At 38.2% G+C, this 14,933-nt stretch overlaps 1 protein-coding gene across 1 annotated transcript; it reads right to left on the reverse strand.

Annotated features, from left to right (window-relative positions):
• Positions 1 to 2,313: 2,313 nt before the first annotated feature.
• LOC146131851 (GATOR2 complex protein WDR24-like) lies at positions 2,314 to 14,118 on the reverse strand. The gene is made up of 12 exons (XM_083396868.1): positions 13,996 to 14,118; positions 13,123 to 13,332; positions 12,655 to 12,798; positions 11,613 to 11,750; positions 10,403 to 10,585; positions 8,119 to 8,829; positions 7,572 to 7,735; positions 6,792 to 6,882; positions 6,302 to 6,421; positions 5,202 to 5,359; positions 3,577 to 3,745; positions 2,314 to 2,633 (listed from the first exon to the last, which is right to left on the reverse strand). The coding sequence occupies exons 2-12, from the start codon at positions 13,321 to 13,323 to the stop codon at positions 2,325 to 2,327; spliced, it is 2,388 nt and encodes a 795-aa protein (XP_083252994.1). The 5' UTR covers positions 13,324 to 13,332; positions 13,996 to 14,118; the 3' UTR covers positions 2,314 to 2,324.
• Between the last annotated feature and the right edge of the window lie 815 nt (positions 14,119 to 14,933).

Raw genomic sequence — 14,933 nt, forward strand, 5'->3', positions numbered from 1 at the left:
TCAGGATGCTCAGCAAATTATTTTGTTTCCAAGTTTGAAATAAATCTGTTGTTGTTTTGTTTTTTAGTGTAAATCATCTTAACTATTGTTTAAAAGAGATTTTACAGTTTCCTTTTTTAGGGATGACGTCACAAAGTTGCGTCACCTAAAGTGATGTCAGAAAAATTAATTTTGATCCCCTCCACACCTTGAATGTGCCCGTGTCATTACCTCTTTTTCTGAATAAACTTAGATCTCCTTTTGGAGTGAAGGTTTGGCAACTTACTAGAAATTATATGGACAAGTCTGACTTTTTATTACCTTGTGGTGTCGTTCTTAGATTTTACCTGGTGTTAGTCGGCCAACCGAATCGATCGATCAACAATGCAAGCAGGACAGGTTAGAAAAACAACTAACTGCAGTGGGGTTCGAACCCACGACTTCTGGTCATACTCTCTACCAACTGAGTTACACAGGCTCAGAGGGGAGCAAGTCGAGAAACAAATATATTCACTGAGTCTACGATGGCTTTCGGTGAGCTAATACCACGTAAGGCGTGATCGTTAGTCAAATAGCAGCTTCAGAAAAAATCTAGCACAGTTGTTGAACACGTATGTGTATGTATCTTTCATCGTCTTGTTAATGCTTTTCTTTGTGCTTTAGTTCTTTATTGATGTCATGTTTAAATCTAAAAAGAAGTGTTTTAGTCATGGGCCAACCATGAATGCTTTGGATATATTTTAAGATCTGTTATCATGTAGTTTTATTTGCTCAAGCAAAAAGATGGATGCCTATACTTTAATGTAAACTTCCTTCGATAATGTAAAAACATCAATAGTTAAACCTAACGCAATTATTTTATATACCAATTGCATTTATCTATTTGGTGTAACGCGATGCTAAAATACAATATATCCTTGAGGAATAAAATGCCTATAATATATGTAAAGTCAAAATAGTCTTATGAGATGGACGCTTAACAAGATATTGATTTAGTTTTATACGTATTTTAAATTTACCTTGATAATGAATTGCCAAGCCAAAAAGGTCGACTAAATTGACAGCATCTTGATTAGCCCGTTTCGATACAAGCTTGTATCATCTTCAGTAAATATGACTGAGAAGCAATTCAAGCATCACTTATAAAAGGTGGGACGCAATTGTTATCAGTCTAAGTATCTACAGTAAGAGCAGTATTTGGCACCTTCAGGTGTTCAGCGATGTTTATAAGGTGTCAACGTTCAGTTCGGGGCTGCAGTCTTGGATAAATAGCGACTTGAGTAGCCTGAATCTCAAAACGTCTTAAGCCCCTCCGAGCACTTCGGGTTTGCAAAAATCAACCTTATAATCCGAATGCTGCGGAAGATGTCTGCAAACCTCTGATTTCTCATCTCTGATTCAAAACTCTGATTTAAATAACGCTTCAACTATAGAAACTCAGACTAATAACATTTGCGTCCTAAAACGCAAAATGCGTATAATAGTATAACGCGGCTGTTGAAAAAAACTTAACACATAAACTAGACTTGTCATACGAACGCCGCACTTGTAAAACGTGTTTGGCAGCGCTGTGAACTGTATTGTTTGAATGCCCACATAAGCTGATTTTTTAACTCTTGCAGGCTGACAAATTGAAATGCCGTGACAGTTTGTTCACTTTTGAGCTAATAGAATCCTACAGCACGGTGGCCAAAGTCCCCAAGTTAAAATATACAATCGCTTAGAATTATTGGTCCAATTCGCCTTTTGCAACCATTTTTGGGCAACGAGGTAGCAATAGACTAAAGTGTAAAGGTTTTGTTGCTGCCCTTTTTCGTATAAATTACGTCCTGTATAACTTTTAAATCGCTGCTGACACGCCGTTTCGTAAACAAATGTTCTTTTTTCAGCAGGCTATATACCAGGGATGGCAAACCACTGTCCCGCCACAGATTTTTAATGACCCACTTGTCTCTCTACAAATCCCGAAATGTTATCAATCATTTTCATGAAAGGAAATGTAGAAAATCAGTCCTTCGTTAGATAGAACTATACTGTTTAAATCAGGGTTGGTAAGAAAAAAAAAAGTTTTTACTTTCTTCTGTAAATTTGCACGCCTGTTTTTCAAAATAACAGTCAAATTCGATCGTTAGTTAAATATTAATTAAACCAGCCTCGAATCGGTTCTTTCGCCTATAAATACCTATGTCTTACTTTTCGTTGCAACGGCAGTTTTCTCAAATTCCATATAACTTACTTTTCAAGAAATAACGACTCACTTTCTTAAATAAAATAATATCCGAATTGAATCCATTTATTCGCAATCTAAAAAAGGAAAAAAAACAGCCTAAAAAAACTGGCCGCCGCTAAAAAACGTAGCGGTGCCGCTCGCACGGGTTCCGTTCCGGGGAAGTCCCGGTTCGCCGGCACCACTCCACCACACATCGTGTGTGCCCCCCGAAGGTGCACCCCTGGCAGTAAGTGTAGAGTCCCCTGACTTCGAGCTGGCAGAGAAAGCATAGGGCGGGTCTGTTTGCATGCTCGGGGTCACTTCTGCGGTCACATGACCAGGGGTTACTCGGGGGCATTCTGCGCTGGCAGGTTGAGCATCCAACGTTGATGTTGCATGAAGAAGAAAGTGAACGGATGGAAGGGAGACGGCTCAGCTTGATCACCTTTGTGTGAAGAAGAGAAGACTTTTTGAAACAATTTGTAGCCAAGTTGGTGCAAAAAGTGACGGGTAATAACTTTTTTCGTTTTAAAGTGACTTAAGTCCAAAGTCAAGTCATTTGTAAAATAACTTAAGTTATCAGGCGATTCGTAAAGTAACTTAAGTACGAGTCAAGTCATTTCTAAAATAACTTAAGTCTAAGTCAAGTCATTTGTAAAATAACTTAAGTCCAAGTTAGATATGACTCGACTTGCTCCCTTCTGAGCCTGGGTAGCTTAGTTCGTAGAGCGACGGTCCCGGTATGACCGAGGTCGTGAGTTCGAATCTTACCACAGGCTAGTTTTACGAACAGGATGCAGCAGGCAACGGTTCTATGGTTGTTTCTCGACTTGCTTCCTTCTGAGCCTGGGTAGCTCAGTTCGGAGAGCGACGGTTACGGTATGACCGAGGTCATGAGTTCGAACCTCACCTCATGTTTTCGTTGCGCGAAATCTTTATTTATCAACTGATTTCGGTTAGTCCCTCTGAAGGCTCCCGGTGTACTGTGAAATCCTATTTTCGTTGATCAGTAAGACTTCTGAAGGGCCAGAACGCGTGCACTTGTACACACTTGTGTATAAATGTTTCAGTTTCCTTTTAAAGACTATAATGCTACGTTCGACCGCAAATCATGGCAGAAAATGAACTTATTAATTCGGTATTATCAAAGCTACTTGGGTACTCGTGGAATTAACTTCTGGTTTGCAAGTTATATACGCTCTTTTAAATGCTCTTAGTGTCATTATCTTTTTATTCTGTGCTATAAACAAAATTATTTTAACCCAGGCACCAAGCATCAATTTTTCGGTTTTAATAGCATCAATTGGTTTGCCATCATGGGCAGCTTTTTAAGGTATCGGTTCTGATCCAACATTTTCGGAGATCTTTAAATTACAAGAGCTATCTACCTGAGCGTGTTGGACCCAGAGCTCCCTCCCAGCCAACTGATCGAGGTAGTTGTTCTGCCACAGTTCGGCTTCATCCTCGTTGATTGACAGCTGGAAGGGACTCGGGTATGACGTCATGGCCAGCATCATGCAAACCGCCGATTGCACGTCATTTGAGGTGGCGAAAAACCTGTAGGGGTGGAAATTTAAAAGCTCAACACAGACCTACGATTTTGCTCGGGTGTTTTTGCCAATACAAATTGGCACTTTTTCCTCTTTTTTTCTGGTGTTGTAATGATGTATGTACACTTAAACCGCTGTTTTCAAATTGCTTGACTTGACTATTGCAAAACTTAAATGACTTGGGTTTAAATAAAAAAATAAATAAAAAACTCCAAGCCAAGTCATTGGTATAAAAATAAAATTGTGAAACTAGGTCATAATATGAGCAATAATTCAACCAAAAATAATAAAACCGCAATATACAGCAAACAAAATTGTTTTAGGTGCAAAAATTGAGATAAATAACTTAAGTGAATTAATTTGAAAACGAAGACTTAAGTGCCTTTCAAATCAGGGGTTTACTTTTTTACAGCAGACACCTAAAAAATGTTTTTAATTCGCATGGACCAGTGTAGGCAAGAATTTTTTAGCAATGACGTCATAAATGTACGTCATAATACAAACATACTTCAGAAATTCGCTGTTTTCGGTCCAAAGAATAAGAAATGAAATAAAGTTCAAGTATATTTAGTGCAAAAAACGTTTTATTTTTTGCTATAGTCTACTCTATTCTTTAAAAAATAGTTTGCCTAAATTTATATACACTAATAATTCAATTAGGCCTACGTGGACCCCCTAAAACTAGTTTACGTACCCCCAGGCCCCAAGGACCCCAGTTTAAAACCCCCCGCTTTAAACGAAGTCATTGACTTGAGTAAATTCCAACACCAAATTTACCTTAGTTGCTTGCAAGCAATTCCCTCCCTAATGTTTTGGTTACAACACAAGACTTAAATCAATTCAAGTCTAGCTTTTTGGTAAAAAGACACGGGGTAAGTTACTAAGTTTAAAATTCAGTTAAAAAAAGCAGTTTACGTTAAATTGAATGAAATATTGTGACACAAATTCCCCATACAAATTACAAAATACCCCCTTGTAGGGAAATCCCCTCCTTTATATATTATTAGTTTACAGTATGCTTGCTAAATTTCAAATCAATGCCAGTTTTAAAAATTGCTTTTGGCTAACTAACATCGGAGATGGAGCAAAATATAATTTCATAGCTTTAGCACCACAATAAAAATGGCTCCGGTTCCGGCTTCAGCTCCACAAAAAATAATAAAAATGGCTCCGGCTCCGGCTCCACAGAAAATAATAAAAATGGCTCCGGCTCCACAAAATAATAAAAATGGCTCCGGCTCCAGCTCCAGAGAAAAATGCTCCGGCTCCAGCTCTAGAGAAAAATGCTCCGGATCCAGCTCCACAAAAATAATAAAAATGGCCCGGCTCCGGCTCCACAGAAAATAATAAAAATGGCTCCGGCTCCACAAAATAATAAAAATGGGTCCGGCTCCAGGGAAAATGCTTAGCTCCGGGCTCCAGCTCCGGCTCCCCAGCCCTGGTTACTACACTACTGAAATTACCTGAGTTGCTTGCAAGCAATTTCCTCCCTTATTGAATCGAGCGGACTCGGCCATAGAGTTGGTTTAACGTTGAAAACTCCGTCGGCGAGAGGATCAGAGTCCTTGTCATCCAGAGGAGGGGACGGGGAGGATGAGGACTCGATCCCACGCTGGATCACCTGGGAACAATGGGAGGAGACATTGGTTAGTTAATAGAGCAAACGAGTACAAACCTGTTTAGAAATTCTCGATGCACCTGATTTTGAAGAGACTTCGCTAAAATATTTATTCGCTACTTAGGTGCATAAACGACAAACTGTCATAAAGATTCCTAAGGCCCATAGTAGCCTTGAACCTGGCCTATTGTAGCTTTAAAACGCTTTCGCAAAATCAAAAAAAAATTCTTTTCGGCAATATTGTCGTTGTCTGGGTGAGTTAAGTCTACGTACATTTCCAAATATGACAACTTTAAATATTTGTACAGATATTCTTCACTCTCAGAAACCTTTTCACTAGAAAAAAACTGCTCAATCGTCCAAAGCGAAAAAAATGTCTTAAAGTAGCCACAAAGAGCTTTGTGTGTTCAACTTAACTTAAACAGTTTAAGTGCTTTTAGGGCGAAAAAACATCTTTTAGAATTAGATGATGGCTGCCGTTTGCTTGACTGTAACTTTTGACATTATTTGTTTTAGTTAATTGCCTTTTTTTAACTTATTTGTAGGTTGTATTTTTTCTCTCTGAATATACTGTTCCTGCCAGGAATTGCATCAACTGTAAAATTGTTCTTCCAGCAAACATTTTTTAGGATTAAATGTACCGAGGTTTCGATAACCTACACAGGAAATATTTATTAGGGCAATGATATTGCAACTGGACACAAATCTACTTTTTTTTCTTCATTGTATGTATGTGATCTCTGTTATTTTCGCCTACTTGGCGTTTAGTCTGTTAATATAATTTCGTCGCAAAATGGAGTTTAATAGGTCTAATAACAACAACAACAACCAATTTTTGATTAAGCCATCTGGAGTTGGCGTCAATCGTCACTCGCCCAGGGCGAATTACACGCGCATTGGTGAGCAGGCGAACCCTAGGTTGTAAAATATTATAAAACATTTCACCTTTTCATGCCACCTTCCACCGTGAGCCGTTAGGATTCTCTTTTCATTATCGGTGTCGGTGTTAATCCCCGAAGGAGCATCGATGTGACCGAACTTTGCAATCGCGTCTAGCTCCAGGTCCTAAATAAAAAAATTGGAATAATGTGTGTTGCAGAAATGTCAAATATTTACACATCAAAACAAAAAGCAGCTTCAGAAGGGCCACAGTTGCTAAACACTTATGTGTGTGTATCTTTCATTGAATTATATGGTACTGAATACTGTAGATCACCTTCAATGTAAAATTGCTCTTGTTAAAATAATGAAGCAAGCATTGGCGTCAAGGTTGTTTCTCGACTCACTCCTCTCTGAGCCTGTATAGCTCAGTTAATATAGAGCAGACCTGGGAAACCTACGACCTGTGGGTCAGATGCGGCCCGCCAACGCAAATCATCCGGCCCGCGATCTATTTTACAAACTGGCCAGGCTAATTTTAATTTAATAACAATACCTCTCTTTGTTCGAACGCTTCTGAAGGAACGAGGCCGAATTCGTGATCGGACAAAAACTCAGCTTCCGAAGTTAATCCGTTGTAAGCGAATCTAAAAAAAAATTATTTTCCAGCAACTAAATGGCAAGGCTGCGGACTCGGGACTCGAGGAATCGGTTTGTTTTTGCTGGAGTCGGACTCGGGACTCGACTAAGACCTTGTAAAACTATCCGAGTCCCGAGTCCGACATGCGCATGCGCAGTACCAAATTTTAAAACTGAAACAGCCGCCAAATGGAAATTGTAAAAGCGAAATAGCATACGGCGGAATATTTTCCTACCATGTATTGCGAGTGAATGATACCACACCACTATAAGTGGATTGCTGAATATCCACGTTATTTTAGTTTCGTAAATTGGTGAAATACAGGCTGCAGAGTCCGGGCCGGACTCGGGACTCGACGAAATCGCACATTTGACCGGAGTCGGACTCGGGACTCGGGAGTCAGACTCTGGTAATTTTTAACCGACTCCGCAGCCCTGCTAAATGGTATGAGGGCTGCCTAATAACCATTTTAATCAGAAAGTTAGGGATATTTAATAAAATGGGATAGCAATAAAAACAACATTAGGTTTTTTGAAAAAATACATTGCTAAAAGAATGAGATAATTCAAAAACTTTAATTAGTATGCAAACCACTGTAGTAAAAGAAAACACATACACAATTTAAGTGGAAAATTCGACAAAAGAAGTTCAAATTTAAATATTAACGAAAACTTTAGCTCAAATTTGTATTCCTACCCGGAAAAGTTTTCATCGTCTGTGTATATGTCTGGTTCGGAGTGTCTCCCTTTAGCAATCACGGTCACATAATCTTCAACTTCGATTCTATTGTCGTCCGACTGATGCTCCGACTCACATCCACTTACTGCGGCGCTGATTGACTGAGAACCGTGTAATTCGTCCTGCAAAAATATAATTGTAGTTTTTTTTCAAGGCGTGTGTTCGAATGGATTGAGCATGCCGGATGCAGATTTTACAAAATTAAATTTTATAATTTCTTTTTATCTTTTAACTGTTTTTTGAATAAGCAATAATAATTAATCTTTAACAAATCTGTTTTAAATAATTGATGCTACTCTAAAAAAAAAAATTAAAAATTATGCAAATAAAAAGTTAGCATCTATTAAGGTAATAAAGGCATTTTTATTTGTTGTTGTTGTATATATATGAAAAAAAAATATATATATGGTTTATAGAACAAAAAAATATAGCTTATAAGCTTTGCCAATAAGTGAGCTTTTTTAAGTTTGTTGTGTTGCTAATAAACTGGAATAAACTAAAATACCTTTTTGATTGTGAGCGAATGTCTCTTGCCATCCAATTCCATCTTCTTTATTTTATCCATAGAATCGACGACTTGCTTATCCGCCCCGGGTGTTTTGTTCAGCAAAATATCCTTTGCGAAAAACTCGCCCAGGAGTTTCCAAGTCCTAGAAGCGTTAAGGAAACCGGCCTGGTGGGCTACAGCCGAATTGTGGGCACACAACTCGCGAAACGTCAACTTGGAAGTCGCCCCATCGAGTTCGTAGTTTTTCGCCACAAAGGCGAACTGTTTCATGGAGAGATGTTCAGTAACGATGCTTACAGAATCGACTTTAGCGTTCGTTTCCAGCGATGAATTGGAAAACACTGACAACCGAGAGGTGCAGTTTAAAAAATTGCTAGTCCTGGCCGACACCATTGTGGGTGAGGAGGAACCGGACGATATGGCGCCGTCAAAGTCCCCGCCCCCCTGTTTCCACCCCCCAAACAAGGACCCCGTTATTTTGGCCAATCCAGAAGGACTCTGGGCTCTTGGAGTTGAGTTAAGTACTTGACTTGCATGTGCAAGGTGTCCTGAAGGTCCAGCAGCTAAACCACGACTGTTTGAGTTATCAGCTGGGTATAGAGCGTCGCGCATCGAATGCATGATGAGCGAACCGTCTTTGGCGCACGAGAAAATGATGTTTGGGTTGGTTTGCTTCCAAGCTATTCCGGTCGGCGAGTCACGGTGGTCCTTGTGTTACAATAACAAAATGTTGTTTTAGCAGGATTGATATTAAAATATATATTTTTTTAGTGTCTACCAGTATTCGCCCGCACGAAAAAACGCTTGCAATAAATGTCGTAAAATTGCTTTTTGAGTTCCATACCTAATTTTTTTCTCATATGATTTCACCTGAATTGTGTTTCAGAGCGTTAACATAGTTGTTGTATAGTTGGACTCTTGGACTTAATTGTTTGCCGAGGTTTCAAATTCGGACCCCCCCTTTTCGTAAGTGACATTATCGTTTTTTGTTCGTTTTTGTCAGAGTTTTACTCATCGTCCGAAACTGCGTGATTTTCAATGTAATTGGGTCACGCGTCTTAAGCTAATGCGAAACCAAAATCAAACGCAAAAGCCGTTTTTCGTCTTTTGTTTGGTCGACCGTAAATGCTAGATAGTTTTTCTCTTTCCGCCTTTCGTTATTCGTTCGGGTTGGCTACACACAAGTGTGTGTTCGACAATTAATAATATAAATCAACCGGTTTCCGTTTTTTTCTCTCTGAAAACGTCGAGTTAGACGGTGCTGATGTTTCTCGCTGTTTGTTGTCTGCGTTAATATCAGATGTTGGTGTAAGACTGGGGTCGGCAACCTACTGTAATTCATCGGGCCCGTCGCCTCTTTGACAAACTTTACACGAGCTCATTTGAAATACTTTTTGACTATTTTAACTACGTAAGTGCGAAAAATTTTCGCGTTCGCGCGAATCATCTCACTACGTCCGGTTTGTTAACGTTTTGATGCTGTATTTTTGAACTAGAGCTTCTTTACCGTTGCGCCGTGGAAAGCTGCCAAGTGGACAAACCGAAAACGTAACCAAAAATATTTGACATATATTTTTTAACATTTTTCATTTTCGGCAATGTAATAAAAACTTGCCAAAAATTTAAAAGAAATGCCGTTATACCAAAAAAAAAATCGCGCTCGCTTCGCTCGCCAGGTGCGCTCAAACTTAAAACAATTATCAAACGCTGAACTAGATTAACTAACTATTAAAGTTAAAACGATCTCCGTTTAGTATTGCAGGTGGCGACAGACGTGCAAAATCAATCACATATATTTCACGGTCTTGGTTTAGTTTTTCGCCTGAAGTTAACGGTTGCACACTAAGCGGTTTCGCAGCTGGCGCCTGGCAGGATTGTCGATAACGCACGTGTTCGCTTTGCGTCTAAATGTTCGATTTTGCTGGACGTTAATTGGCTGTTTTGGATGATTTTTTTTCTTGTTTATGACGTCATTCCCATCGCTATTTTATGACGTCATTAACGTCAGACGAAAAAACAACGGGGAATTCCGTAAGTTGAAAATTCGGAACCCACCCTTTTTGAATTTTTGCATATGCCCCTGGTAGGCTTCCGACAAAAGAATTAACTGATTAAAAATAATGTTTTCAATATAGGTAAGTGAGCCTAAGAATAGTGTGCAAAAATTAATTCGTCAGTCCAAATGGCATTATTGCGTGTCTTTTACACAACAACAATACGATTAGAAAAAATCATGACATAATCAATAAAAAAAATTTCGTCAAAATAAAAAGTTTCTCACTGCAAAATGAGCGAAGGAGACGTATTTTCTTTTGAGATGCCAGACGTTGACGCTAAAGTCCAACATCATCGACACAGTGGCAAGTTGGTCGACATGCTGGGGTCGCCACTTGAGGCAGGCTACAGACGACATCGTCGGAATGTTGTTGATTTCCTTCTGTTTCGAACCTTCAATCGACCATACCTTTGTGTGGGTTTGTGAAAAAAATTGTGATAATGAACTTGAAGTTTTCAAAAAGTTCAGTAAAGCAATATAATCATTTAAAAAAAAGGTAGATGACAATTACTATATGAAACTTTTTTTTAAGCAAATGTGACAATTACGTTGTGAAAACTTTTTTTTAATATACTGAAATTTTAAACTTGCAGTATTTGTAATTATTAGTCAAATATCCAGTGTTGTACACAAGTCATTTGAAAAATAACTGAAGTCCAAGTCAAATCTTTTGCAAAAAAACAACTAATCAAGTCCTAGTCAAAGTTATCAATTTCCAAAGCCAAGCGCAGTTAACATACAAAAACTTAGATAAACAACCCAGTTTTATTTGAAAATATATTTTGTAAACACTTATATTTCAAACCAAGTTATTTAACACGATACCTCAGGTGCAAGTCAAGTCAATCGCCCCGAAAGACTTAAGTCAAGTCAATTCATTTGAAAACAGTGATTTAAGGGCACTTAAGTCGTCATTGACGTCATGAAAACATTTCAGGGGAGATGAATAATTTAGTTCACTATTTCAAGAATAAGATTTTTTTTTTTTTTTTTGTTTAACTTGACTGGATTTTTATTGTACCATTCTAACAGTGATCCTAAAAGAGAAGTTGTAAATTTTCAATTAAGTTTCATTTCAATATGATTCTAAAAGCAAACAAATAATCCATTAAATAAAGGCTCCTAAAAACCAAAAAACAATACTAGAGCGGGCATAAAGTGCACATATATACATGCATGAATATGAATACAATGTTGCTGCCATGCATTGCTTCAATTGTAAAATTGTTCTTCTGGACAATCCATAAATATGTATCTCAAGCAGTTTTAACTAAACTAGAATAAACTAATGTTAAATTCACATTAATGAGAATTGTTCTAAAACTATAAAAACATATAGGGTATTCAGTATTCACCAAATTGGTTGACCTGCGAAAATTTTATCACAAACAAGGCATTGGCCCCTATGAAATTAGGTATAGTACCATAAATTCACCTTAACCATGTTGTCTCTTCCACCTGTTGCAAGTCTAAACGTGTGTTTTGGATCTTGATGCCAATCTAGCGTATACACAGAACCCTTGTGTGCCAGAAACTGACAAATGGCACTGTTCTTGTGTCGATAATCCCATACCTGTTTATTAAATTTGCAATATTCAGTATGCATAGTTATAAATCAACTATTTCAATATAAATATTGTTGGAAAAATTACTGTTTTATGCCGTATTTTTATTTTTTTTTAAACAATAAGGAAAAATTACTTTATAAGCAAATCTTTATTAAACAAAAACAATACATTATTTGATGTCTTTCTATTGTTTGATTTTAATGGAATTTAGTTACACCTGACATATACTTATAAATAATTTAGTAAGAGTAAAACAACATGGATAAAAAGTTTGTACATTTATAAACAAAAAAAAGTTGCAACTAAAGCTTAGTGACTGAAACGTAAATATGCACAATGTATATTCTGTTATCTAGCCCTTCTGGAGCCGTACTGGCCAACGATAACGTCACCCATCTAAATTCCCTTCAATTAAGGTTAAGTTTGCATGTACAAACAAAATGTAGCAGGCAATGGCATATGGTTATTTCTTGAATTCCTCCCTCTGAGCCTGTGTATCTAAGGTGGTAGAGCGAAGGTCCCGTTATGACCGAACGTCGTGAGTTCGAACCTCACTGCAGACTAGTTGTTTTTTTAGCTTGCATCATAGATTAACAGATTCCGTGAGCCTGCAATGGCTTTCGGTGTATGATGGAGGTTGTGAGTTGGAACCTTACAACATACTAGTTTTACGAACATGATGCAGCAGGCAATGGCATGGTGGTTTCTGACTCGCTCCCCTCTAAGCCTGTGTAGTTCATTTGGTAGAGCGACAGTCCCAGTATGACCGAGGTTGTGAGTTTAAACCTAACCACAGGTGAGTTGTTTTTCTAGCCTCTTTCTTGCACTACAATCCTGATCACACTGACTGATTCTGGTAACCCTTTTTCAAGGCAACTTGTGTAAAGCTTGGCAAAGCATAACTTTTACCTGAACATTTCCGTTGTCAAAACTAGCAGCAAAGAAGAAATACTGGTGAGGGTTGAACTGAACGCTTCGCACGCCGTCAGCCTTGCTCTCCAAAGTCATCACACACTCCTTGTTACGCAGATCAAACAGCTTCATTGATCCATCCTGCAATTACAGTTTGATTATAGCAAGTTTTTAAAAAAGTCAAGTTTAAAAATACTATATGATTCTGGACACAGGGTTGACCTTGAATTAAAATTAACACTGCCAGGTGAGTGTCTACCAATCAGCACATGCCTGGACGAATTTACACTGGCCAAAATGCCTGCAAATTTAGGTTCAAATAAAGTTTTCCAATAATCTAACCTGCCTTTTTAATTCGTATATATGAACATAGTTCTCACATGACAAGCCTTAATTGTTTAAAGTTACAACTATAAAGTGCGTTGTACGTTTTACCAATTTCTTTTAACATAAAGAGCAGATTACCTGTGAACCACTAAGAAGTAGGTTGGACTCTGAGTTATGGAAAGACACTTTGGTGACGGTTCTTCTGTGTTCTGTAAGGACCGCCAGTTTTTTATCGCGTCCAGGTGCGGTCAGGTCCCAAGCGATGATTGCTCCGTTTGTTGCGGCAGTCGCAATTAGGTTGTCGTCCACGTGGCTCCAAGCAACATCAGAACAAGCCATGTTGAGGCCCTATGAGGAAAAGTATACACACTTTCTAAAGCATTCAATGAAAATGCACACACATATGTGTGTTAACAACTGTGATCTCTTGTGAAGCTCTGCTTTTTGCTATCATATCATTAGTAAGCCATGGCAGACTCGCCAAAATGGTGCAAGTGGGGCAGACCATAAAAACAACTCGCCTACAGTGGGATTCCAACCCATGACGTCCGGACATATTGGACCGTCGCTCTACCAACTGAGCAACACAATCTCAGAGAGGAGCAAGTCGAGAAACAACCATATGCCAATGCTTGCTACATTCTTTTAGTACAAGCAACTTCATATTAAATGGGATCTACAGTACTATATCCTTGCTTGAATCATTGATCGGCAGATTTAGTGAGTCTGCGATGGCTTTCGGTGTACACTTTCTAAAGCAGTGGTTCCCTAAATGTATATATTGCTAGTTCTTATTAAACAGTCAAAAGACCGAGATAGACAAGTGAATTCAGTTTTATTGACCCTGGTACAAAATACTTAAATTGATTACAATTTTTAAGTCACTATTTGTAAAATTATTTCTAGTTGTTATATTTTGCCTCTGAATTGAATAAAGCCCCATTTGTAACAAAAAAATGTTTCCACAATCAGTTAATGATATTTTTGAATGTTTATTAGAATAAAACTTACTTGTTTCCTACCAACGTGTAGGTTAATTGGATCGTGGAAACCATTGAATTCGTCGATTTGGTAAATTTTAAGGACTGATCTGCCAGCAGCCACAATCCTGGTATTGTCTTTGCTTAGGCATAATGCATTGATTGCTGAGCCAACGTTTAACTTGATTGTCTTCGTTGAATGAGGCATGGTTGGATTTTATGTTAACGAACACAAATATCTCAATGACAGTTAACACATTACATGATTTAGTCTGTTTTCTGGGCAAGAAATTATATCAATAAAATAAAGCCTTAACCATGGTAAGACAGACATAACAATAAGCGATGCTCTTTTAAATAACATTTATAAACTAAAACTTTAAATAACCTTAAGGATTTATCGGCCTTTCTTTTCAACCTGGCTGGTGAACAGTTTGGGCTAGTGTGGCTTAGATATCAGAATCAGATTTTTAATTGGCAAGGATAAGGTTTTGTAATAAAGTTACTGCTTAAAATTTTAAGGCTGCAAAAAAGCTATTGTTAGACGTTGCGCAACTGAAAACTGTAAAGGCAACTGAAATGTTGCACATGTGTTATCAACGTTAAGCACACGGACACATTTATAGCTATTTTCCACAAAATGCATGACTACGGCCGCGGCTTGAAGTGCAACTACATGGGCACTGCTGAAAAGTATGGCAGATTTCGACGAGATCTCGCGGGTGCACGGCCGAAAAAATCCGGGTGACCGGGTTTAACAACAGTTGAAAAAGTGCACCTCGGGTGCACTTTTAAATTTTCCGATGTACACTGTATTGCATACATTGCACTGTAAATGTATGCCGCACAAGCATTTTACATATTTGGGGTGCATTTCAATTATTTTTTCCGGGTGCACTTTTGAGTGGTAGAAAAAAACCCGCGGGTACACTTGCCATACTTTCCACAGTGGTACATGGGGAATACTAT

Source organism: Ascidiella aspersa, chromosome 9, assembly GCF_963924565.1.
Source record: "Ascidiella aspersa chromosome 9, kaAscAspe10.2, whole genome shotgun sequence".
NCBI classification, from domain to species: Eukaryota; Metazoa; Chordata; class Ascidiacea; order Phlebobranchia; family Ascidiidae; genus Ascidiella; species Ascidiella aspersa.

Bases quoted from the DNA above. Each gene is read 5' to 3' on its own strand.
- LOC146131851 (XM_083396868.1), bottom strand. From the start codon at position 13,323: ATGGCTTGTTCTGATGTTGCTTGGAGCCACGTGGACGACAACCTAATT. The intron at 11,751-12,654 runs GTAAAAGTTATG...TTTAATAAACAG, and splicing joins TTGACAACGGAAATGTTCAG to GTATGGGATTATCGACACAA. The intron at 7,736-8,118 runs GTATTTTAGTTT...ATATTTTTGCAG, and splicing joins ATTCGCTCACAATCAAAAAG to GACGAATTACACGGTTCTCA.